This window comes from Hyperoodon ampullatus (genome assembly GCF_949752795.1).
Source record: "Hyperoodon ampullatus genome assembly, chromosome: 15".
NCBI lineage: Eukaryota > Metazoa > Chordata > Mammalia > Artiodactyla > Ziphiidae > Hyperoodon > Hyperoodon ampullatus.
In genome coordinates, this window is record NC_136928.1 from 69749264 (window position 1) to 69775227 (window position 25964).

The window sequence follows — 25964 nt, forward strand, 5'->3', positions numbered from 1 at the left end:
AGTAGAAATGATTTTTTAAATCTTGGTCTGCTAAAAAATCTATCTATAGTATCTATCTCTATTTTAAGACTAGAGTGGTAAGTAACACATATACAATTCTGATTGATGTAAAAGTACAAAAACCCAACATGACAAAGTGAAGATAAGATTAAACAATATAGGGGAATTCCCTGGTGGTCCAGGGGTTAAGGCTCTGCACTTCCACTGCAGGGGGCACAGGTTTGATCCCTGGTCAGGGAACTGAGATCCTGTATGCCGTGTGGTGCAGCCAAAAAGTTTTTTAAATTTAAGAAATTTAAAAAATTAACAAAAAAGATTAAGCAGTATATGAGAAATACTTTATAAATTATAAAGAACAGTAACAATTTGTTTTTGCTGAAAATCAAATCTGAAGTAGGCCTTTAAAAAGAAGGGCTTATTTTCAGGTACGCTCACTATTACTCACTTTGTGGCTCTACTGCCTTTCTTCCAGTTCTAACACACTCCTCTGTCTTAGGGCTTTTTGCAGCTCTGTCTCCTCAGTCAGGAGCACCCATTCTGCACCATGACCCATGCCCAACGCGCCCTTCCAACACACACACTTTGCACAGCTGGCACAGCCTCATCCTTTGGGGCCTACGGGCGCGATATCAGCTCGACAGGCCTTCTGTTAACCAGCTAATTTTAAAATAGGACCTCCCTATTAGTTTCCCTTATACCATTTCACACCTTTTCCATCAAAAAAGTACAAATCTGTAATTATATCATTGCTTTTTGCTCAATCAGGTACACCCTGAGCAATCACACATAGTGACAGACACTTCTAGGAGTTCAATCAGTATGTGCTGAATAAATTTAAAGACAAAGAATAAAGGAAAAAAGAAATAGCCAGACATATTTATGCACAATATTAAAACCACTTCTTTGTATCTGTTTATAAACAAATACATTAATATCTACATTGCCAAATTTCTTTCCATAGATTATGAAAAATAACTTATAATCAGAATATAGATATGTGCATAATTACAAATAATGTTCTCCCAGCACCCTGCCATAACAATGATGACAGTATCTAAAATGCACAGAATCAAGACCACATTGGAAATGTTTTCCGTACAGGACTAGTGAACAGAAGCCGAACAGCAGAGAACAGAGGGACACAATTAGTTTTAAGGGCATAGTCACATCATTAATACTGAGAGAACATTCTGAATTTTGCAGCTAGTACCTGTAGTATCTTGCTTGGTCATAAAGGATTCTACACCCGTAATAGCTGGAGGCCGAGGTAATCTCCGTGCAATACAAATCAAACATGACTGGAAATCTGCCCAAAACAAGAAGGGGAAATTGAAGGAAAGAGGGTAGAAAGTGGTTCACATCTACCACCTGCCATTAATGGTTTTTATAAAAACAGTACATGTTATATGATCTGACACAATATTGGAGTCACTCTGATCTAACAGTATAATATTAGAAATAAAATTGCTCGCAACTAAAAACTGGCAGCTCCAGATAGAGATCTAGTTAGAATAAATTATCCCTTCCCATTGAATGTTCTTACATAAACTAGAGGAGACTGATGCATCTCAAGTACTTGGATGATAACAACTTGAAGAAGTAGTTTTGGCTACATTTAAGCAACATAGTGGTTTATAAAATACAGTTTTTTAGTCCGTTTCCTATATTCATTAATGGCTACAAAGATTATTCCTATAACCACTGTGCAGAGAATAATTTATCATATGAAAAAAACATTTAATTGTTTCTGAAGAAGCATTATTTTGCCCTTGACAGAGGACTTCTATGTTTTTAGGATCTGTAATTTTTTTTGCAAGTCCCATTTCCAAAATTTTTAAAGAGGTTACACGCAATATCACACAACTAACTAAATAAGAATTTCAGTCATATAAGACAGGCTTGCATGTGTATTTTGTATAAAGTCCCCAGTTGATTGTGGCGCCCATTCTGTGGTGAGACCTACTACATACACGGCCTCTTTTGCATCTGACTGACTTCTCGGCTGCTACCTTCCCTAGTCCTTACTCCAATTTCCAATTTGTGGTGTTCTTAACTTAGCTCAGTTTAAGCTTGCATGGAAAACTCATCCACTGTAACAAATTTAACTAATACCATGTTCATACCCTGTTCATATTAGAGCTTCAGTAGTGTTTTCATCTGTTCATAAGCTTTCTCCTTATAAATTACCTTGTATGGCCTCAAAAATACTAACTCTATTCTCCAGTGTTCCATATACTCTAAGCTTGAAACTTTCTAAAAATCAGAGCTGTTCAACAGCCTGCTGCATCTGGTACATTTCCAACTGGCAGCAGTTAGTTACAGCTCTTATTTCTAGGCAGCAAGTTGGTTTGAATTTGACATTTTAGTGGGAATGTCAGCTTAAAACTGAGGATTTGGGGGCATTTTAAATGGGTAATTCTAGATGTTAGCAATTTTTTTCTTAAGTATTAAGAAATACAGAGCAAACTGAATAGCCACTATGATATATAATAACCAAAAATACTATCTGAAGAAGGCAGTTTATAATCAATTTCCTCTCTGTTCCTAAAACCATGGAAAAAGCAGTCAAACAGCTTAAAATCACCCTTTGTTTTTACCTTCTCCATCCTCTTGAATTGATTTTGGCTGTGACACAGTGAAACACTGCATTACTTCATACCGCTGGCAAGCTTCCTGGTTCTCGGTGCCTGGCTCATCTGGAGGGTGAATTAGCATCCTGCAGTTAAAGGTATGGCTATTTCGTCGTGTTGCCTCTTGAGGCCAAGGAACTCCATTTACTGTGAAAGAAAGATTGATTATATGCCTGTGAAAAAGGTGAAAAAGTACAAACTCTGAAGATACAAAAGACATACCTTTACTCATCTGCTTAATTAGCTACTCAGATTAAAAGACAGACTTCCTCAGATCCAACATTATCCTGAGGGAATAGGATACTTATCTTCCTTAGCAAGGCTAAATGTTTACCAATTAGAAAAATGTAAAATTTGCAAGAAATTGTATAGGATTTCCTCCCTCAAAGATAAGGTCTTTCAAATAACCTTAATTCACTAACAGCTTTTATAAACAGATAAAGACAAAATTAAAAGTTAATAGCTTTAAAAAGTTAATAGCTTATTGCTCTTTTGCTCAGAATTTTACAACAGTTAATTAATGAGCTTTTCCACTTGTTTCCTGTTATACCCTGGCAATGAAAAAAATGATTGAAAATCACAGGTCTGTTGTTAGGCAAGGGTTTTAACCTGGTAGGCATGGATGCTTAAGGATGGCTTGTGTGTGTGTGCACCCTTTTGGTTGGAGGAGTCCAAGTTTTTCATATGAGCCTGTGACTCAAAAAAAATATTTAGAATAGACAGAGACCAATCTTGGTTTCTTAAATCATTTTTTCTTGCTCTTTATTTTATTTGCACAGTCTGCATGCTACAATGCCTTGAATATAGTGGGTAATCATTACATAAAAATGACTGTTAAAACAGAAATGTTACCTGATTCAGTATAAGAAAAGTGAATTCAGTTATAGAGAAGATAACTGTACATTTCAAGTGAGAATCACTGTGTGGCGGGTCACCATTTCCCAGTTACAATGTTATATTCAAACCATGGTGGCAGTCAGAGGGGTTTTTCAGCTATTCTCTCCCCATTCCCAACAGATTTCTTACCATAGCCTCACCGTTGAACCTCCTTCCTTTTTACTATCTCATCACTCTATAACTGTTAGAGGAAATCATGGAAACAAACCTATACTGGAGTACGGAGTCTTGGTTCGTCTTTGAACTAGCTCTGAGTTTTGGGTTAATGGCTTAATCTTTGCCTTGTCTTTAAAATAAAGGCATCCACTGTATTATCTCCAAAGCCACTTACACTCTAAAATTCTATAACACATTAAGACCCCTTGGTAACTCAAGTATCAAACTAGCGATTTTAAGAGGAACAATTGTTTCAGGCTTCCAGTTACTATAAACACATACTACTCTTTTCAAAGAAGAAATAGGCTTCCACTTCATCGAGTGAACAACATAGAAAATTAAGAGCTATGGATAACATTTTATTTGCATGTTTCGTTGAGTTACATAGGATTTCTAGCCAAGACTCTCCCCCAACTTTTGGAGCACATACAGGCTAAAGACTAGGCACATGGCTTAGTGAATAGAACACAAGCCGGAAATCAGGCCCCATCCATACTCTCAGCTAGGCTCCTTTAGCAGTGAACAACCCATCCAACCATACTTAGAACTACTGAGTTGAAACCACTCACATCCAAAAATGTTAATTTTAATAAGTATGTAATATGAAGCGTATTCCTTCCTCCCTCCTTACCCTCTTTCCTCTCTCCCTCCCTTCCTCCCTCCTTCCTTTTCTTTTCTTTGAGCAAGGTGGTAGGATACATTATATACATTTGTCTCTTCCTTGTACATAATTAAAATGGAAAACAAAGGGAATTCCAAGCAGAAGCTTCTTGTGGCAAGGCAACTAACTGCTCTGCCTCCTAACACTGTCACATAATTGTGGCATAATCTAGAGGAAGAGGATAAAAGGAATGCTCTCTATCAGCTATTTGATGACACTCCTCCATATTTAATCTCAGGCTGAAATTAAATTTTAAAATATTTTTAGTACGTTATTATATATATTAGGATAATACTATATATTATAAATATAATAATAATATATTATATATATTATGTGAAGGGAAGCTATAGAGAGTTCATATTCTTTTAAAAAACACATTTCTTTTACCTAACGATTTTGGTAGCAGATTCTTCACAAATTCCGCATGATCACCCACATGCAGTATGCTGTAGACACTGGTATTCATTAATTCCTCCTGATTGTAACCCAAGTAGCTGGTCACATTTTCTGACACAAATACAATTCTCCCTTCACAGTTCACAACAAAGAAAAATCCATCCAAAGCCTGCAAAGCCAAAAAAACGATTAAGAGGTTATGGGGTTAAAAGAGAGAAGAAAAATACACATATACATTTCTCTACTGAAAAAGAGATTGGAAATATATGCCAACTTAAAAAACGGGGCACTGAATAGAAGATTTAACATTGCATGTTCTCTGTGGAGGGAACAGGATTTTTAAACAGACTGTACACTCATGTTTCAAGTAGGCATCAATGAATATGTCAAACGTCTTCCTTGGAAAGAAATTTTATGGCAGCAAATGTGAAGTAAATGACTGACCCATTCAGTCAGTCATAAACATCTCTAAACTGTAAGCTAAGACCTGGTGTCTACCCTCAAGGAACTTGCAGTGGGGAGAGAGACATAAGCATAATAAAACACCAGTGAGAAATGCAGTATCAGAGCCATACACAGACTACTCTGTGAGCACAAAGAAGGAAACTTATTTGAGGTCGAGGTGGGCAGCAAAGAAAGGCTCCTTACAGACCCTGATCTGAGCTATAAAAGGCATAGTGGAAGAGGGGAGGAGGAATGAGGCAAGAACATTCTAGGCAGAGGAGAGAACATGGCACATAATAGAACAAAAAAGCCATTTGGAGCTGCTGGAGCACAAGGCACAGGCAGGCAGTGAGTCTGGAGAGGTGGACAGGAGCCAAATCACAGAGGACCTTCTATGTACTGCGATGGAGCCAGAGACCTCCAAAAGAAGATGTACATGCCCCAAGGGGACATAATATCCACAGGGGTGCAGGGAAAAGAAGTCGGAATCTCTATTTATAGCATAATCTAAAACATAAGGAAGAAATTAAGCTTAATTAACATATCAACACCCTGGTGCCTCACTCAGTCTAGTCACATATCACAAACCACGGAATCTGAGAGAAGATCCAGAATGCAGAGGTTGACAGCGGTACCTTATTTATAATCTTTCTGTTTATCACAACATATTACAGTTTACTTGCTATAGAATGTATAAAAGCAATAAAAACAAGACCTTTAAAAAGTAGAACATTTATAGAATTTTGTAACAAGATGTAACCACTCTTTGTATCATACAGGGGTTTGCTGGTTACTGGTGGCAAAAGACTTAAGCCATCCAGCAATGCTGATGGGCTACTCATTTTTGTTTTTGAAAAAGGTTAAGTGTCCCAAGTTTGCTGACCTTTTCTATGATGCTGGGTGCTAATGATAATATCCTACTAAGAAGGTATTTTCCAAATAATAAACACACCTAATTTTGTTCCTTCAGGGTAAAGATGAAATTTTAACAATGAATAAAAAATAAACTGCTTTCAAAAAGACACATGCTATAGAGACAACACGTGAAAATGGATGTTTTGAAATGTTACCACAGTTATAATTTTGTTGCTGAAAATGATGTACACCACTTATAAAAATTATCTTCTCAGTGTAAAACATTTAGAAACAAAACCTTTTCCCTGTGCAAAATTCTTCCAAAAAGAGTTTCAATGGGCTTTAAAAACCCGTGTTTTAAAAAAGGAAAATGCAACTCCTTTTGATTAATTTGGAGAATCACTATTTGAGATAAAAAAGGATGGAATTTAGGGAATTCCCTGGAGGTCCAGTGGTTAGGACTCGGCGCTTTCACTGCCCGGGCAGGGGTTCAATCCCTGGTCAGGGAACTAAGATCCTGCAAGCTGCACAGCGTGGCCAAAAAAAAAAAAAAAAATTTTGAAATTTGAAGAAAAACCTTTGCATAATTGGTAGATAGGATTTCAAAATGAGTATCGTGACTTAGTAAACTCATCCAATGATATATTTTTCCATTTGTATCTACCTCATTAAGCCAAATATTAAAATAAACTGAACTTGAAACTACATCTTCAAATCACTGTGTCCCAAAGCATTCAACCAAGATTTTAAAAAATAATGAAGTACAGCATTGTTCTCATTAAAAATACTGCTAACACTTTCTTTAACAAGAACAAAAAGAAATAAAACTATTTTTATTCCACCTGTTGTGACTATTTTTCATTTAGTTCATAATGCAAAGAGGAGAGGGATGTGATTAATAATCTAAAAACCTCAACACTAGATAACCCTTTGCTAAACTATTTTGGATTTAGATGAGCACAGGAAAGCACCCTCATATCTAATTGTTTTCTTAAAGTCAGATTAGCTATAAATTTCATAACAGGTGATCTCTCTCTCTCTATATATATATATATTTGTCTGGCAGTTTATATTAAAATAGGGTAACTGAAATGCAGACTTTTTTTTTTTGCGGTACACGGGCCTCTCAGTGTTGTGGCCTCTCCCGTTGCGGAGCACAGGCTCCGGACGCGCAGGCTCAGAGGCCATGGCTCACGGGCCCAGCCGCTCGGCGGCATGTGGGATCTTCCCGGACCGGGGCACGAACCCGTGTCCCCTGCATCGGCAGGCGGACTCTTAACCACTGCGCCACCAGGGAAGCCCGAGACATATTTTTTAAAAAGAAGATCTAAAAATTCTTTAAAATGTTCTTAGCTATTAATTGAATCAGTGTAAATACAATTTAACTTTCTTTTTTCTTTTTGGTCTCTTAAAAGAGTTTAATAAAGAACAGTTTGGGTATAACTAAGTATCATAGTTCAGAGCAAGAAACAGGATTGATATCAAAACACAGGCAAGTAAAAAAAACTTGGCCATTTCATGGTGAACCACTTCCAAGGGCCACACCATCCAGCTTCTAAAGCACTACCTTCTTCTATTTTCCATCTAGTTTTCAGGGTGTCCTTTTTAGCTCCTTGCTCTCTGCCTCCTTAGTGACACTATCTTCAAAGCCACAGTTTTTCCCTTGCTCTTTTTTTTTAATATATAAATTTATTTATTTTATTTTATTTATTTTTGGCTGCCTTGGGTCTTCATTGCTGTGCGCGCGCTTTCTCTAGTTGCAGTGAGCGGGGGCTACCCTTTGTTGTAGTGCGTGGACGTCTCATTGCGGTGGCTTCTCTTGTTGCAGAACACGGGCTCTAGGCATGTGGGCTTCAGTAGTTGTAGCTTGCGGGCTCTAGAGTGCAGGCTCAGTAGTTGTGGTGCACAGGCTTAGTTGCTCCACGGCATGTGGAATCTTCCCAGACCAGGGCTCGAACCCATGTCCCCTGCACTGGCAGGTGGATTCTTAACCACTGTGCCACCAGGGAAGCCCTCCCTTGCTTTTTTCACTCTCCACGTCTGGAAGTTATCCACTGTCTGCCGAGGGGCTGGGAGAGGTTGAGACCCACTCCTGGGATCATCTCTGCCCAATCTGAAGACTGTCCAGCAGTGGGCACAGGGCTGGTGGTGCTGACCTCGAGCACCAGCAAGGCCCAGGGATTCACCTGGACTACTCGGTGCAATTATTTTTAAGGCATTTGTGAAATCCAAAGGATTTAAACTTCCTTTGCAGTAGGCCTGGAGTCCCTGCAGTCTCCCGTTTCCACAGATTTTCTGGGACTTCTCCAAGTTCTCCCATTGACTGCACCTGACCTCACTGCCAAGCTGGGAAGTTATTCTAGTAGCTGGCCTCTGGAATATGCAGCTGGTCAGCCTTACAGGGAGTACAGAACTTTCACCAGGTCTCTGTTTGGCCTCGGTTACATGGACTCATCGTTTCCTCTGAGAAGTCTGGGGCATCATATTTCTTTTGAGTTTCTCCAGAAAAGGTTGGCTTGGCAAACAGGTTAACAGAGGCTGCCCCACAGTTGCAGAGAGGTCCTGCTGACCTTCTCCTGAGATACAGACAGCCTGTCCTGTGCTAGAAATGCGTATTTTTTGTTTTTTTTAATTATAAGTGAAATATAACTTAAACTTTTTTTATATGAAAATTAAGTAGATAGTATAAGATCTGCCAAAATCCTACCCCCAAGAGATTGGTAACATTTCAAGGAATCCTTTGAGACTATTCCTATGAATATACAAACATCTTTAATTTCTAAAAGTGTGTCTGATTAATATAACCTGCTAATACTTGTTCTTATCCTACAAGTTTCCCTCATATGTTGTGCATATAATTAACTTCCAAGTGTGCTCCTAGGAAGGAATCTTCCTGTTTCTCCAAGTCCTGACAGCTGGGCTGACACTGAGCTACACACAGGAGATGATAACAAATGCCACTCCATTCTGTACAGCATCATCAGTTGGAGGGGTTTTTCTCTCTACCCAGGATATCAGTCTTCGAAGAGGACCACCTTGGGTCTCAATGCAGGGTTCACACTGGCCAAGGCTTCTCACAGGGCCCTCGCTTTAAATGACTACACAAGCTTCACTAAGTAACACCTAAGTATCAGTCACTGGATAAAGTTCTGGGAATAAAACACATATTCTCAACAATTTTAGAGTCTCTGATGGGAAAAAAACAAGTACGTGTAGTCACATTATAGTACAATGGAGGAATTCATGAAGGTTAGGCACAGAGCGAAGCACCCAAATGGGCAAAGGGATGACTGCTGTCGGTAAGGTTTCCTGGGAGAAGGCCACATGACACCTCAGCTGAGGCTTGAAGGACACAGCAGTAACTCGGGTGGGCGAGGGGTGGAAAGAACATTCAAAACAGAGGAAGCAGCTCAGAGGTTTAAAAAAAAGAAGAAGAAATCACCTTGTACGTACTTGTCATATTTGTGTTATATTTAACAATAAAAAGTTTTCTTGAAAAAGCTTCAAGGAAAACCAAAAAAAAAAAAAAAAAGAAAAAGAAAGAAAAAATGGCCATGGGGATCATCTTGAAGGCAATGCTTTTAAGCAGGAGACTGACATGATCTGCTTGAACAAAGATCCTTCTGGCAGTGGGTGTGGCATGTGGACTGGAAGCAAGCAGACAAACTGCAATGGTATTGTGATACTCCAGTTCAAATGCGAGCCCGAATCAAGGCAATGGCAGTGGAAGTGATAGAAGAGAATTCTACAGAGGCAGAAGAAACAGATTTGGTGATCTCTAGCAGCTGTGGGAACAAGCACTTGGGGCGATCCTTCATTAATGACTTTAGGGTTCTGGTAGATAAGTGCCTTTCCCTAACAAAGGGGATTCAAGGGGGAAAAAAAATCTAGTTTTTAATTTTTTGACTTTTCTTTTTTCAAACAGGAGATAAAGGGATCGATTATAAATTTAGTTTTAGAAATGTTATATTTGAAATGACTGAGGAACTTTCTGGTAGAGATGTTCAAAAGGCAGCAGGATATGATGAAAGGGAAGCTGTGAAAAGAGATATGGGCTAAAGACAGACATTCTTGACTTACAGGTACATACAGTATCATTTAGCTTTTGTTTGTTTTTAACTACAATCATCTTTTCCCCTTCCACAGAATATCTGATTTCCTTTGAGGAGTTACTTCTTCCTCATTTAATAAAGTCTCGTGGGATTCTTAATCAGGTCATTGGGAAACTTCCTCCTTAAATGTGAGCCTTGAGAATTACAAAAAGAACGAACATGGCTGGAACACATTCATTCTGGCAGCCGGGCACTGTCCAGATGGGTCTTTTGAAGAGACCATTCGTACAGTTTCTGCTTTCTAGCCTCCATAAGATGCCTTGGTTTCACCTTATTTCTAAGCACAGTTCTGTGGTATCCAAATAGCATCCCAATAAATTCACATTTGCTTAACTTAGTCATAACTGGTATCTGTTGCTTCAAATCAGAAAACTCTAATTGGTATTTTACACACACACACACACACACACACACACACACACACACACACACGAACACATCATATAGACTGAGACATAGATGTTGATTAAACTGTCCAGGAAATGTGCACAGAATAAAAGACAAAAGGAAAAGAGCCAAGGCCAGAACCTTGGGGGATGCTAACATTTAAAAGGCAGGTAAAGAAAGAGAAATCTGAGAAAAAGGCTGAAGAGCAGCCAGAGAGGCAAGGAGATAGTTTTATAAAAGAGGCTCACGAGGAGTTTTAAGGAAGAGGGAAGTGGGTGGTTAACAGTGTCAAAGAGCCACAAAGCAACGTAAGGAACGGTATAATATGAGGTTAGGAGGCCTGAACGCACATGCAAGGTATAGGGAGACTTCTGTGACTAAAGCAGAATTTTCTTGTGGAGCAATAGGAAATAAGCAGCGTTAGAGTCAGATAATGCAGAGCTCTGAATAGGAGGTAGAGGAATTTAGACAGCAAAGAACACTGGAGAATGAGGAGCTTTAAAAAAAAAAAAAGCCTATAAATTCTAATACCACTCTCTCTTTTGTTTTATTTTGTTTTTTGTTTTTGTTTTTGTTTTTGGCCACACCGCATGGCATGTGGGATCTTCGTTCCCTGACCAGGGATCGAACCTGAACCCCGTGCACTGGAAGCGCAGCGTCTCAACCACTGGACTGCCAAGGAAGTCCCACCACTCTCTCTTTAAGTGTGAGGAAATTACCTCCAATACCTTTATTCTTCACTCGTGCTACCTTTTTATGTTTAAGAAAAAGGAGGGGGAAATATATTGAAAATTGTATGGTGAGAATTTCTCACAATATCGTGGATATTTGGTCACCTTCTAGATGTGCAGATCTTCTACCTGAGCAGGCCCCTCTAGACTGATGACAAATAGAACTTTCTGCAATGATGGAAATGTTCTCTTTCTGTGTTGTCGATACAGTAGCTACTAACCACATGGGGGTATGGAGCATTTTAAGTGTGGCTGGTGAGAATTTTTCTCACCAGACATTCAGCAAAAATGTCTGAATTTTTCATTGTATTTAACTTTGAATAGCCATGTGTAACTATCTTACTGAACAGTGCAGCTCTAGACTGCAGCCTGGATAAGTCCATGAACAATCTCGTGGTGGCTTTTCTACCACTTCTTCTCTTAGCCGCCCTGGATCAGATTTCATAAAGTTTAAGGCAATGAGGCAGGATTGGGAGATACAGAAGAAGGGTTAGAAAAGGTTGTCAATGAAGGCACCTTTGAAGTCTATAAAAGTAATTCTATTTTACAGTCTCAGTTTCACATCTGTATAGCTCATAAATAAAAATATTATTAGCTCCTTGAAGTCAAGAACCTAAATATATTTCTATTCTGAGTTTTTGGAACTTCTAATTTGAATTTTTTTTTTTTTTGCAGTACATGGGCCTCTCACCGCTGTGGCCTCTCCTGCCACAGAGCACAGGCTCCGGACGCGCAGGCCCAGCGGCCATGGCTCACGGGCCTAGCTGCTCCACGGCATGCGGGATCCTCCCAGACCGGGGCACGAACCCGCGTCCCCTGCATCAGCCGGTGGACTCTCAACCACTGCGCCACCAGGGAAGCCCTAATTTGATGTGTTTTGTCATATTTGAAAATGCTTGCCTAATGACATGTAATTCATGTGTAATGTTGTGTTACAGTTTTCCTTTGATTCATAGTGGTTTTCAGGGTAATAATTTCATCATCTAAAAAAAATGCTTTCTTCTACAGCAGTTTTGAATGGATGCTTTCCTGTCGTTTTCTGTTCATTTTAAAGTGTTATAGATTTTTCTTACACAGAAATAACAAATGTCTATGTAAATTAAAGCAGTAGTAGTATTCTCTGGCTCCAGTTGTGCTGTTTTCAGTTTGTGGATAGTCTATTTGCTCTCCTTATTGATCTCTGTGGTTTCTGAAGAACCTGTGGTAAAACTGGGATTTAAATGACTACCACTTCTCTACAGGAACTCCACAAATCTCAAGGACCTCTATACCTTATACTTTTTCAGTATCTCAAATGGCATTATATGCAGAAAATACATTTCATAAATATTTAATGAATTGACAGGAGATATAAAGTTCTTAGGCCAGTTTTAAACTTAGGGACACTGAGAAGGCAGACAGAACCGCAAGAGAAAAACTAGAAGATATGAAGAGACTAGTCTACTGATATCCTGCAGAGTAGAGGAGATAAGCAATAAGTGCTAGGATGGGTCAGGTCTCATCCTAGGATGGGAAGGGCCCAAGTGTAACCAAGTAGTGGGATGGGGACAGGAACCAAGGCCGGGGAAGAGATGGGATAGCGGGAAATGAGCCTAAGGTACTTTTCTTTCTTTAACTTATTTTCCTCTAATGGCTTATATTAAAAAATGTAAAATATAGCAAAGTTGGAATAATTTTGTAGTGAACATCTGTATATCCACCACACAGATTCTACCATTGACATTCTTACTGTACTTCTTATAACACTATTTCCAAAAGGCAGTCGTGTGTCATGCAATCAATTTAAGGGGTTGTGAAAAGAATAAAAACATCAGAGTCCATCACATGTGGTGGCTTTCCCCTCTCCCAGTTATATGTTATACACTCACCCACAGAGTAGTTTCTATCCAGCTTCAATGGCCAATGTTTTTTATATTTTACAACACTATAAAATATGTGCTCATTCCCCTAATAAAAATCATTAAAGGGCTTCCCTGGTGGTGCAGTGGTTGAGAGTCCACCTGCCAATGCAGGGGACATGGGTTCGTGCCCTGGTCCGGGAGGATCCCATGTGCCACGGAGCGGCTGGGCCCGTGAGCCATGGCCGCTGAGCCTGCGCGTCCAGAGCCTGTGCTCCGCAACGGGAGAGGCCACAACAGAGAGAGGCCCACGTACCGCAAAAAAAAAAAAAAAAAAAAAAAAATCATTAAAACCAATAGGCTAAAGTAACAAAGCGCTTGTATAACTTGGAGTGGGAAAAGGAATTTAGGTTTTGAGGGGGAACTTGCTAACAGGAGAGTCAAAAATATTTAGCAGCCTGTTAAAAGTACAGGAATAGAGTTCGGAAAGAGGTTAAAGCAAGAAGTACATATTTGAGAGTCATCTCTAAAGAGATAAAAGATGAAGCAAATGATATTACTTGGGCTAAAAAACCAAGCACTAAATTTTGAGAATGTTCTCACATTAGCGGTGTTGGTAGAGGGAATTATGGTTCCTACAAAAACAGAATAGTTAGGGTAATAGGAAAAAAATGTATAAAGGAGTTAGAAAATCAAGAGACCTATACAAGTTTGAGTGTTAGGAAGACTTCACCAGAAAGAAGGGCCTTGAGGTGGGACAGGAAAGGAGAATTTATTTAATTTTATAGATATTTATTTTTAAATATGTGTATGATTTAAATACACATATTTATATTTAAGTATATGCACGTACATAATGAACATACATATATAAAAAAATAAAATTAGGCCTAGAGATGGAAAAGCCTAATTTGTGGGGAATGAGTGTGTATATATACACACATATATGGGTTTTTAAACATTCATGTATGAAGAAGGAGTACTTAAGGTGATGAGCCTGCTCGGAAACAAAATATCTGTTTTGAGAAGAGAGGGAGGAAAGATTAGATATGAAAAAACGGGTGAAAATTACACAGTAATTACAAAGTAATTCAAGATTAAAAGTTCTTCATTTTAAAAAGTTTGACAATGTTGTTAAAATAGAAAGTTCTCTTATAATGTCTACATAAATAGTTTAAATTTTTTGGTCAGGAAAACACCTACTGTAATAAACTGAGGCATCCCTTACTCAAAAGTGAAATTCTACAGTAGAAATTAGCACTAACTAGCTAAATAATTCTAAAAGTTTTATTTTCCCACTAGTCCTAACTATAATAAAGAAGTAGCAAAGCCAGACAGTTGTCTTCAGTTTTCCATCTGACCATTAGAATGCCTTTATCAAAATTTCTTTTTCTTTTTTAACATCTTTATTGGAGTATAATTAATTTACAATGGTGTGCTAGTTTCTGCTTTATAACAAAGTGAATCAGCTACATATATACATATATCCCCGTATCTCCTCCCTCTTGCGCCTCCCTCCCATCCTCTCTATCTAGGTGGTCACAGAGCACCAAGCTGATCTCCCTGTGCTATGCGGCTGCTTCCCACTAGCTATCTACTTTACATTTGGTAGTGTACATATGTCTATGCCACTCTCTCACTTTGTCACAGCTTATCCTTCCCCCTGCCCATTTTCTCAAGTCCATTCTCCATGTCTGAGTCTTTATTCCTGTCCTGCCCCTAGGTTCTTCAGAACAATTTTTTTTTTAAGATTCCATATATATGTGTTAGCATACAGTATTTGTTTTTCTCTTTCTGACTTACTTCACTCTGTATGACAGACTCTAGATCCATCCACCTCACTACAAATAACTCAATTTCATTTCTTTCTATGGATGAGTAATATTCCACTGTACATATGTGCCACATCTTCTTTATCCATTCATCTGTTGATGGACACTTAGGTTGCTTCCATGTCCTGGCTATTGTAAATAGAGCTGCAATGAACAGTGTGGTACATGACTCTTTCTGAATTCTGGTTTTCTCAGGGTATATGCCCAGTAGTGGGACTGCTGGGTTGTATGGTAGTTCTATTTTTAGTTTTGTAAGGCACCTCCATACTGTTCTCCATAGTGGCTGTATCAATTTACATTCCCACCAACAGTGCAAGAGGGTTCCCTTTACTCCACACCCTCTCCAGCATTTATTGTTTGTAGATTTTTTGATGATGGCCATCGTGACTGGTGTGAGGTGATACCTCATTGTAGTTTTGATTTGCATTTCTCTAATATTAGTGATGTTGAGCATCCCTTCATGTGTTTGTTGGCAATCTGTATATCTTCTTTTGAGAAATGTCTATTTAGGTCTTCTGCCCATTTTTGGATGGGGTTGTTTGTTTTTTTGATATTGAGCTGCATGAGCTGCTTGTAAATTTTGGAAATTAATCCTTTGTCAGTTGCTTCATTTGCAAATATTTTCTCTCATTCTGAGGGCTTTTTCATCTTGTTTATGTTTTCCTTTGCTGTGCAAAAGCTTTTAAGTTTCATTAGGTCTCATTTGTTTATTTTTGTTTTTATTTCCCTTTCTCTAGGAGGTGGGTCAAAAGAGATCTTTGCTGCAATTTATGTCAAAGAGTGTTCTGCCTATGTTTTCCTCTAAGAGTTTTATAGTGTCTGGCCTTACATTTAGGTCTTTAATCCATTTTGAGTTTATTTTTGTGTATGGTATTAGGGAGTGTTCTAATTTCATTCTTTTACATGGAGCTGTCCAGTTTTCCCAGCACCACTCATTGAAGAGGCTGTCTTTTCTCCATTGTATATTCTGGCCTCCTTTATCAAAGGTAAGGTGACCATATGTGCGTGGGTTTATCTCTGGGCTTTCTATCCTGTTCCATTGATCTATATTTCTGTTTTTGTGCCAGTACCATACTGTCTTGATTACTGTAGCTTTGTAGTATAGTCTGAAGTCCAGGAGCCTGATTCCTCCAGCTCCGTTTTTCCTTCTCAAGATTTCTTTGGCTATTCGGGGTCTTTTGTGTTTCCACACAAATTGTGAAATTTATTGTTCTAGTTTTGTGAAAAATGCCATTGGTAGTTTGATAGGGATTGCACTGAATCTGTAGATTGCTTTGGATAGTACAGTCATTTTCACAATGTTGATTCTTCCAATCCAAGAACATGGTATATCTCTCCATCTGTTTGTATTATCTAAAATTCCTTTCATCAGTGTCTTATAGTTTTCTGCATACAGGTCTTTTGTCTCCTTAGGTAGGTTTATTCCTAGATATTTTATTCTTTTTGTTGCAGTGGTAAATGGGAGTGTTTCCTTAATTTCTCTTTCAGATTTTTCATCATTAGTGTATAGGAATGCAAGAGATTTCTTTGCATTAATTTTGTATCCTGCTACTTTACCAAATTTATCGATTACCTCTAGTAGTTTTCTGATAGCATCTTTATGAAAATTTCTCATGTTCATTATTCACATTTAATTTTGAAATAGTAACAATGGTCAATATAGTTTCTAAAATAAAATAATTATTAAAAGTTCCTTAACACTTTACTTTGTTTTATAATTTATTAACTGGATGTTAAAACATAAAAGAAGATAAAGAAAAAAACCAAATTGGCTAGAAAAAAGATTCTGATCACTTTTTGAGTCAATGAGAACAGCTACCTCCAAAAGAAGAGGTCCCAAGGATTCCTTTTCTATCACTCCTTGACTACTCGACGAGATGTCTGACTTCTGTACTTCATCATCAGTTGTTGATTTCTCTGTAACAAAACAGCAAAAAGTCACACATCCAAAAAGAGCTCATTTCCATAATGGCATGTTTATTAAGACATGAATTCACCTAATTTCAGATTCAAATAACATTTATGCATTATGTAGGCACTTTCACATTTAATCTTAATTATACTCATTTTATGGATGATGAAATTGAGGTTCACAAAGGTTAAATAATGTGTCCCAAATCATATAACTAATAAATGGCAGCAGGAGGATTTGAATTCTGACCTACCAAGTCCAGTGTTCCAACAAATGGAAAAAATGGTGTAAAAATATACAGCCTTTTAAAAAAAAGTCTACACCAAAAATTTTTAAGAAATAAGTAAATTGTAAAAGAATAATTATTTCCTCTATCTTTCTCCTTTTCTGATTTGATTAATTGCCATTGAAGAGAGAGTGAAGGTACAATTCTGTGAGCCTGCGTGAAATAGCTAACTTTTCACCTTCATGTCATGATGATCTGATTGATAAAACTGCAACTGCTAAATGATTTAGAATTCTTTTGTGTGGTGATGTTGAAAAGTCTATCCATCATCTTAAAGCAGCAGCATACTTATATAAAAGTTTCCAATCTGTCAGACTAATTAGCTCGCCAAAAAGCAAATACAGTATTACTGAATATAGAGATTCATTTTTTTCACTTTAAAATATGAAATATTTCAAATATTCCAAAAAATACAGAAAGTGGCATAGCATACAGTCACACAGCCACCATTCATTTTCACAGATGTTAACATTATTTGCTTCAGGTCTTTCCTTTTTAAATAAATAAAATGCTACAAATAGAGCTACAGCTCTACCACTATTCCTCCTCTGTCCGTTTTCAGAAGTAACCAGTGTTCTGAGGTCAGCATAAACATTTCTAAGCATGTTTTTATACTTCAACTACATATGCATGAGTTTTACAAATATATTATTGTTTTGTGTTTTAATGTTTACATAAAAATATATAGACTTTTTCCACTCAATATTATGTTTGAGATTTAACTATACTGATACATATGAATTACATACACTCATTTGAACTGCTGTATAGTGTATGAATAACCCACAGTTGATTTCCTAGTCCCCTACTGGTAGACCTTCTGACTTCTTACAATGCTGTAATAAACTATTTTCAGTATTTCCTCTTTTGCACATTTGTGACAGTTTCTTTAGGGTAAATATTAGAAGTAAAATTGCTGGATCACAGGGTCTGTGTATTTTCAACATTACTAAGTTTGACAAATTACTCTCCAAAGAGGTTGTACCACCAGTAACATACAAGGGTTATTGTTTTTCTGTATGCTGACACTTGATATCATCACAGCTTTTAATTTTTGCGAACCTAATGGGTGTAAAATGTTATCTCATATAGTATTTATAATAACAGCTTTACTGAGCTACAATTCACACAGCATACCATTCATGGATTTAAAACATACAATTCAGTGGTTTTTAGTGTATTCACAGAGTTGTGCAGCCACCATCACAATAAATTTTAGAACACTTTCATCAACCCAAAAAGAAACCCCATACCCTTTAGCAGTCATTCCTCATTTTCCCAACACTCCCAAGCCCAAGGCAACCACCAGTCTACTTTCTGTCTCTATAGATTTGCCTATTTTTGACATTTTATATAAATGGAATCATATAATATGTGGTCCTTTGTGACTGGCTTCTTTTGCTTAGTGCAATGTTTTCAAGATTCATCTATGTTGAAGCATTTATCAGTACTTCACTCTTTTTTATTGCTAAATAATATTCCAGTGTATAGGTATCTCATTTTATTTACCCATTGATCAGTTGATAGATATACTGTTTGCTTCCACTTATTGGCTATTTATGAATAATGCTGTTATGAACATTTGTGTACAAGTTTTCATTTCTCTTGGGTATATACCTGCAAGTGGACTTGCTGGACCACATGATAACTTTATCTTTAATATTTTGAGAAACTACTGGGCTGTTTTCCAAAGTGGATGCACAATTTTACACTCTCACCAGCACTATATGAGGGTTCCAATTTCTCCCATCCTTACCAACACTTGTTACTATCTGTCTTTTTGATTGTAGCCACCCCAGCAAGTGTAAAGTGGTCTCTCATTGTGGTCTTGATTTGTATTTTTCTGATGGCTAATAATATTGAGTATGTTTTTCATGTGCTTATTGGTCATTTGTGTATTTTCTTTAGAGAAATGTCTATCCAGAGCCTTTGCCCATTAATTAATTGGGTTATTTATTTTTAAATTATTATGGTATAGGAGTTCCTCATTTAGTTCTAAGATGTACTTCCTTCATCATTTCATGTGTTTCTAACATTAAGACAGGTTTTGTTTCTTAAACAGTTCCAAAAAAACAAACCATCAAGTCCAAGTACATTAAGTAACTATGCATGAAAAACACAACAAACAAAATTTTAGGCAAAACCCAAGGCAGGAGTGGCTATATGACTGGCCTAAGGCATGTGAACAGATGAGACACACAAGGAGAGAGTCTTGTCCTTAAAGGGACAGAAACATGCCTTCCTGTTTTCTTCTCTCCCTTTCCTGTCATCAGGAACACGTACAGGTGAGCCATGTTTGACCACATGGGTAAGGGCAATACCCTAGGAATGGCACAGCAAAACAGATGGAAGGAATCTGAACCTCTGACACATGCATAGACTACCTTGTTAAAGCCACTGTACTTTGGGTCTCTTGCTACAGTAGCCTTGTCTGTATCCTAACTAATACATTCCGTATTTCTCAATAACATGCTTATTTGCTATATCCTGACTGTGCCCATGTTAGACATAATCTATTAACGTGCCATCATAAAAGGTAAGAATTTAACTTATTTACATCAGCCATCTAGACACACATACATATCCCCTCTTCCCATTCTCCCAGTATAGTTACAATAATTTTTAGAGCAGTCAGTATTTAGCATCTATGTTACTATGGCCATATAAATATAGTTCACAAATGAGTCAAGGTATGTGCTATAATTTACAATTCTCATATTTCATGTTTTAGTTTTTCTGTGAAGTTTGACTCATCTCTAAACTCTCCTCCAGACTAAAAAATTCCTCTCAATTTGGTCAGTCATCATATACTCTATGTGTTCCATTTTTTTCCCCATGGAAATATTCCTCCTAGAGTTCTCTATCCACCTGCTCCAATTGGGACTGGCTACTTCATTAGTCTGCTGCTCAACTGTAACCCTGGGTCTCCTTCTACCTTCTTTTGTTAAGATTCCATGGTTTCCCTGGGTTAAGATCCTATGCCTTTCTTTCTTGGTTTACTACCTTGGTCTTGATAGATATTTCCGAAAAAAAGTACACAGGAGACAACATTCTTGAGGCTTCAGATGTCTGAAAATGTCTTTATTTTGCATTCATATTTCATTTGGATGAACACAGAATTCTAGGTCCAGGATACTCATTTTCAGTGTTCCTATTTAGAAATCTGGACCCTCCTGAAAGTAATCTAGTATGTGTTTGTTTTTTCCTCTCTCTTGTTTTTTCTTTCTGGTGTCTAGAAATTGTGCATTGGTGTGAGGTTTTTTTCTTTCTTTTTTATTCATTGTGCTGTGCACTACATGTGTGCTTTCCATCTGGAAACCCGTATCCCCTAATTCTGAGAATTTTGGGGGTTTTGCTTCTTTGCATTATTTCTTATAATTTTGGTCTGTTTTTTTTTTTTTCTGGGACTAATGATGTGTTATACCTCCTGAACTAATCCTATACATTTCTATCTTTCTCTTGTTTTCCTTTGCTTGTCTTTTTTATTTTACTTTCTATGGGATTTCTTCAAATTATCTTTCAATGCTTTATCTTTTTATTCAACAAATATTCATTGAAAATCTACTATGTACCCAGGAACTGCTATAGGTATTAAGGATACAATGGTGAACAAACAAAAATCCTTGCCCTCATGAAGCTCTAGTGGGGGTAGGCAGGCAATAAACAAATAAAATGTGTAATATGTTAGATGTAAAAAAATACTGTGGGGCGGGCTTCCCTGGTGGAGCAGTGGTCGAGAGTCTGCCTGCTGATGCAGGGGACGCAGGTTCGTGCCCCAGTCCGGGAAGATCCCACATACTGCGGAGTGGCTGGGCCCGTGAGCCATGGCCACTGAGCCTGCATGTCCAGAGCCTGTGCTCCGCAATGAGAGAGGCCACAACAGTGAGAGGCCCGCGTACCGCAAAAAAAAAAAAAAACTGGGGAAAATAAATCAAGGAAGATGTAGAGAGGGGTGTGTGTGTGTGTGTGTGTGTGTGTGTGTGTGTGTGTGTGTATGTGTGTATTAGATAGGTTAGTGAGGGACAAGTTCATTGAGAAAAAAAATTTGAACCAACACATAAAAGGGATGCAGGGGTGAGCCTTGTGTATATCCAGGGAAGAGAATTCCAGACAGAGAGAACAGCAAGTGCAAATACCTGAGGCAGAGTGTTCCTGGAATGCTTGGGGCAGAGAGTATGAGAAAATAAGGTAATGAGGTAAAGTTTTTTTCAGCTATCCTGATTTTAAGTTCCAATGTTTCATTTTATAGCATCTTATTCTTGTTTCATAGATGAAATATCCTCCTTTTTGTCTCTGAGGGACTGTTTGATGGCTTTACATTTTCTTTTGCTCCCTGCATTGTCTCTGCTTCCTCTGAGTTCCCCTTATTCTGTTTGTTTGCTTGATTTATTCTCTTTTATGAAAAGACTTTCTTCAAATATCTGGATTTTTATTCATATTAAAGAGTGAGGTACTAAAATCCTGACTGGCAGCTGTGTGAAGTGTGGGGACAGAGCAAGGAGCTGATTTTTTCACTTGGGGGATCAATTCCAACTGTCAGTGCTTGTGTGTCTTTCCCTTTGGACTGCTCAATTGCCCCAGAGGAATCCTCCCATTTTCGGCTGAGGGAGTATGAGCCAGGCTGTCAGAGTTTCCAGATTGAGCAGGGAAGGTGCCATACAGCCTCTTGCTGGCTATCCCCTCTGCAGACCTACAATACCAGTTTTTCCTGTCTGCTAAATGAGTTGTCACTAGACTATCCACTCCTAAAATCTTAAAAGCCTATCACCTCAACCATTTAAAACATACTATTTGTTCATAGTCTTTTTATATTGCTGCTATTAATCTGAAGTTCCCTGGGGTCTATTCCTTCTGTTTGTTATTTGTGTTCTTACTCACTGTAGATTATTTCCTCCTATGTTATATAAGTTTATAGCATAAAATCTCCCTCAGAAGCACTTTTTCTTTGGGAATCTGACAGGACGAGGTGTGGTTATGTTTCTTCAAAGTGCTTTGCCTTTGTTTCTGGTAGGCAACCCAGGAGTTGTGTGGTGTTGGGTCCCCAGTAAATATGAATAGCATAAATATGAACCATAAAAATAAATCAGGGTTTTCTCAGAGAAGGCTGTTTCCCCCACCCAGAGCCCAGGCAGAGACAAACTTATAACTCAGATGGAGAGACATTCCTACCTCTGAGTTGCTGTCTTTCAACCCTATGCCAGAGCCTCAGGTCTGATACCACAACTTGTATCTCCTGACTTAATCCCCTATGATACTGGGTCTCATAACCTTTCAAGGCAACCAGTTCTCAAGATAACTTAATAAGCCACTTTGTTGTAAAAGAAGGGTCTCAGATTTACATTCTAAAATAAATAGCATCTAAACAAAAATGTTCCTTTAATAAAATTACAAAATTGAATGCAATTTCTTAATGATAAAAAATAAAATCACATATTGTAAATGTCTTAGTAACAAAGCACACAGTCACAGGGGTTTTTTTGTTCATTTTTTTACCTTGTTCCATTCTCTTCATTAGCTGTATCTGATCGACTGTCTTCTTCAGTATCTTGCATTTGTCTGGTTTTACACTCAAGCTGTCAATGTCACTGATGTTGGCAGACAATAACTCGGCTAGCTCTTCTAAATATTTATTTTCTTGCTCCCTGCGCCTCTTTTCAGTGCTGTCACACAAAGGAAATCCAGTTACTGTACTTTCTACCACCATATTTCCTTCTCTGATCAAGTATTTAATATTTATATATTTACAGAGATTCCTGTTTTTATCCAGAATATAAAACCAGATTTAGAAAACAATTTAAAATTGTATCTAAAAAACAAATATTACAAAATACCAAGGTGCAGAAAACAATTCTGGCTAAAAAACGTAAAGAGAATGACTGCCATCACAGATGTATTCCCTCAATGATGTATATACATTGAATATTTCAAATAAATACTAGATATCAAAAAGAAGCAGACAGCACATATACTAGTTGCATTTGAAATTATTAGATGTTCCAAATAATAATTCCTTAAAATAGAAAATCTGAATTTTCAAATAAGTCTGTTGTAAATTAAGCAGGCATACTACACCAAAGTTCAAATAAATTATAATTAGAAATCTGATAAAGTCTTGATTCTTATAATGTACTTAAAATTATAACCCCACACCCATCAGATTGGCAAAAAGTTAAAGTGCGGAGAATGCAAGAAAAAAGGAACTCTCAATGCTTATCATTTAAAGAACAATGTGATAATTTGGGCCCAGTTAACATAAAAATGTACACAGATCCTAAAGAAACTCTTACGAGGTGTGTATGAGGATGTTCATATTCACTGTAGTGCTGGCTATAAGAATGAAAATTTGTAACAAAATGGTTGTTTACCCATAGGAAATGTCTATCTGTAGGGAAACAGATTTCTCAAATACAGTATATTCGTGTAATACAATATTTATCAAAAGTTAATAACAGAACTGAATAAATCTAGTTATTTTTATGTCTAAAGATCCATGCTGAAAAGTATACTCTAGAGAAATACACATAGTATTATGTAATATATAAATTTAATAAACATTCTATATTGTTCACAGATACTTATATATGCATAATCAGTAAAAACAGATTGAAAGAATTAGAGACAAATCAATTTTGTCATTAATCATCTTACTACTTTTATTTAAACAAAACTGCAAATACGTGGTTTATATGTGGTGGGTATACATCGTTTTCTAGTCTCTATTCTTTTATAGGTTAAAAAATTTTCCCCAAATAAAAATTTAAAGTAAAATACAATAGTTTTACCTATTTATTCTTAAATTAAGAAGGACTGACATATATAGAAGTAGACAAGAACATTAACTCTGACAACACAAACTGAACTGCATCTTGATATCAGCATTCCTCCTAGCTTCTGGACACTTACCTATGATTATGAGTACTTAGGTTACCATCGCTCAGTAACAGTTCTCTGAACTGATTAAGAGAAGTAGTCACTTTTCTGTCCCCAACCTGAAGCCCTGGCACTCTCCTGTAAAAATTCTTTCTTTGTCCCCTCATGAGAAAAAGCATGTAATCCAATGACAGAAGAGTCTTCTGCCGTTTTATGCTCTACATCAATGATTATCAGCTGGAGGCCATATTGCTTTCCCTGTCCCTAGGGATATTTGACATTTTTGGTTATCACAACTGGTAGGACATTTTGCTTATCATAACTGATATAAAGATGCTATTTGGCATCTAGTGTGTAGAAGCCAGGGATCCTACCAAACATCCTACAATATACAGGATAGCTTCCCACAGCACAGAATTATCTTGCCCACAATGTCAACAGTGTGGAGGCTGAGAAACCTTGCTCCAGATCCTTGAAGGTGAATGGAATAAAATCCCCACTCTTCTCTCAGGTAGGAAAGCTGCTGTTTTGATCTGATTGAGGTTCCTTCTCTATCTGGCATTTATTAGTCTCCTTAGCAATAATTCTCTTTTGCCTATTTGATGACCACATTCCTTATTAACACACAAATATTTAATTCCACAAATATTCATTCTTTAAAGCCCTGATATTAAAAATTTTTTTCTTTGTTCCACTAATACCATAATATACTGAAATAGCAGTTAAAGATGTACAATGGATTCATTTATTCATTTGACAAATATTTTCTGTGTCCTTACTATATATGTTACACATTGTGCTAGGAACTAGGGATAAAATGGTGAGTAAGGACAAAGTTCTTACCAAATGGCAGCTTAGCCTGTAGTAGAGAAGCCAGGGAACTCATGAAATAAGCACAAAAACTAATAAAAACCTGAAATTATGGATTATAGCTATAAAAATACATGTGAAATAGATACAAATGGGGGAGATTTGACCTAATAGTTAATGGAAGGAAGAGAAGGCTCCTTTTAAGAAAGTAATGACTAGGGCTTCCCTGGTGGCACAGTGGTTAAGAATCCCCTGCCAATGCAGGGAACAGGGGCTCGAGCCCCGGTCCGGGAAGATCCCATGTGCCACGGAGCAACTAAGCCCGTGAGCCACAACTACTGAGCCTACGCTCTAGAGCCCGCGAGCCACAACTACTGAGCCCACGTGCTACAACTACTGAAGCCTGCGCGCCTAGAGCCCATGCTCTGCAACAAGGGAAGCCACCACAATGAGAAGCCTGCGCACCGCTACAAAGAGTAGCCCTCGCTCACTGCAACTAGAGAGAGCCTGCATGCAGCAATAAAGACCCAATGCAGCCATAAATAAATAAATAAATAAATAAAAAGAAAGAAAGTAATGACTACACTGGTATTTGGAGAATGCATAGGTGTTGACTACAGGAAATTTAGAGGGAGCAAGCTGGATGAGGGAGCAGCATGTGTAAAGGCCCTGGGGAAGGAAGAGAACATGGTAAGTATGAGGGACTCAGAGAAGGCTGGTAAACTTGGAGTAGATGAAGCAAAAGCTCTAAAGTGACAATGAAAGTGATAAAGCAGCTCTGCCAGAAACAGACTAAGAAAAAGAGTGTTCCTACCTTGATGCCAGTGTGTCACATGGCGATCCTTTTCTCTTATGTGAGTCTGGGTTAGCAGGGTCAGATGAACTGTCCCCAAGGCCACTCATGTTGAAAAACTTCACACCTAAAAAGGAAGGAAAACAATAAGAAATCTACCCTAATGAACTTTCCAACTCTATGGGAATAGGAAGCTCCCTTAGAATATATCTAAACACTGTGGTTTCTCAATGAATAATTACAGCCATCATAAAAGCATCCACATTTATATAAAAGCACATGAGTCATCAGCTATTTAGTGTTTCCACACTTTCTTTTCTACTATACCTGTAAAATAAAATTAATCATCCT

The 25964-nt window shown here is 37.7% G+C and overlaps 1 protein-coding gene across 3 annotated transcripts in view; it reads right to left on the reverse strand.

Moving 5' to 3' along the window:
• NCOA1 (nuclear receptor coactivator 1) overlaps positions 1-25738 on the reverse strand; it is a gene marked incomplete at its 5' end in the record, with an annotated part of 103920 nt that extends 78182 nt beyond the window's left edge. For 2 of the 3 annotated variants that reach the window (XM_079720973.1, XM_079720974.1), the window contains 6 exons: positions 1211-1306; positions 2598-2777; positions 4735-4912; positions 16762-16859; positions 22634-22800; positions 25635-25723. In XM_079720973.1, the coding sequence (XP_079577099.1) occupies positions 1211-1306; positions 2598-2777; positions 4735-4912; positions 16762-16859; positions 22634-22800; positions 25635-25723 (808 nt within the window). Of the gene's footprint in view, positions 1-1210; positions 1307-2597; positions 2778-4734; positions 4913-16761; positions 16860-22633; positions 22801-25634 lie in introns of all 3 variants that reach the window. The other variant, XM_079720972.1, reaches the window with a different exon arrangement.
• Between the last annotated feature and the right edge of the window lie 226 nt (positions 25739-25964).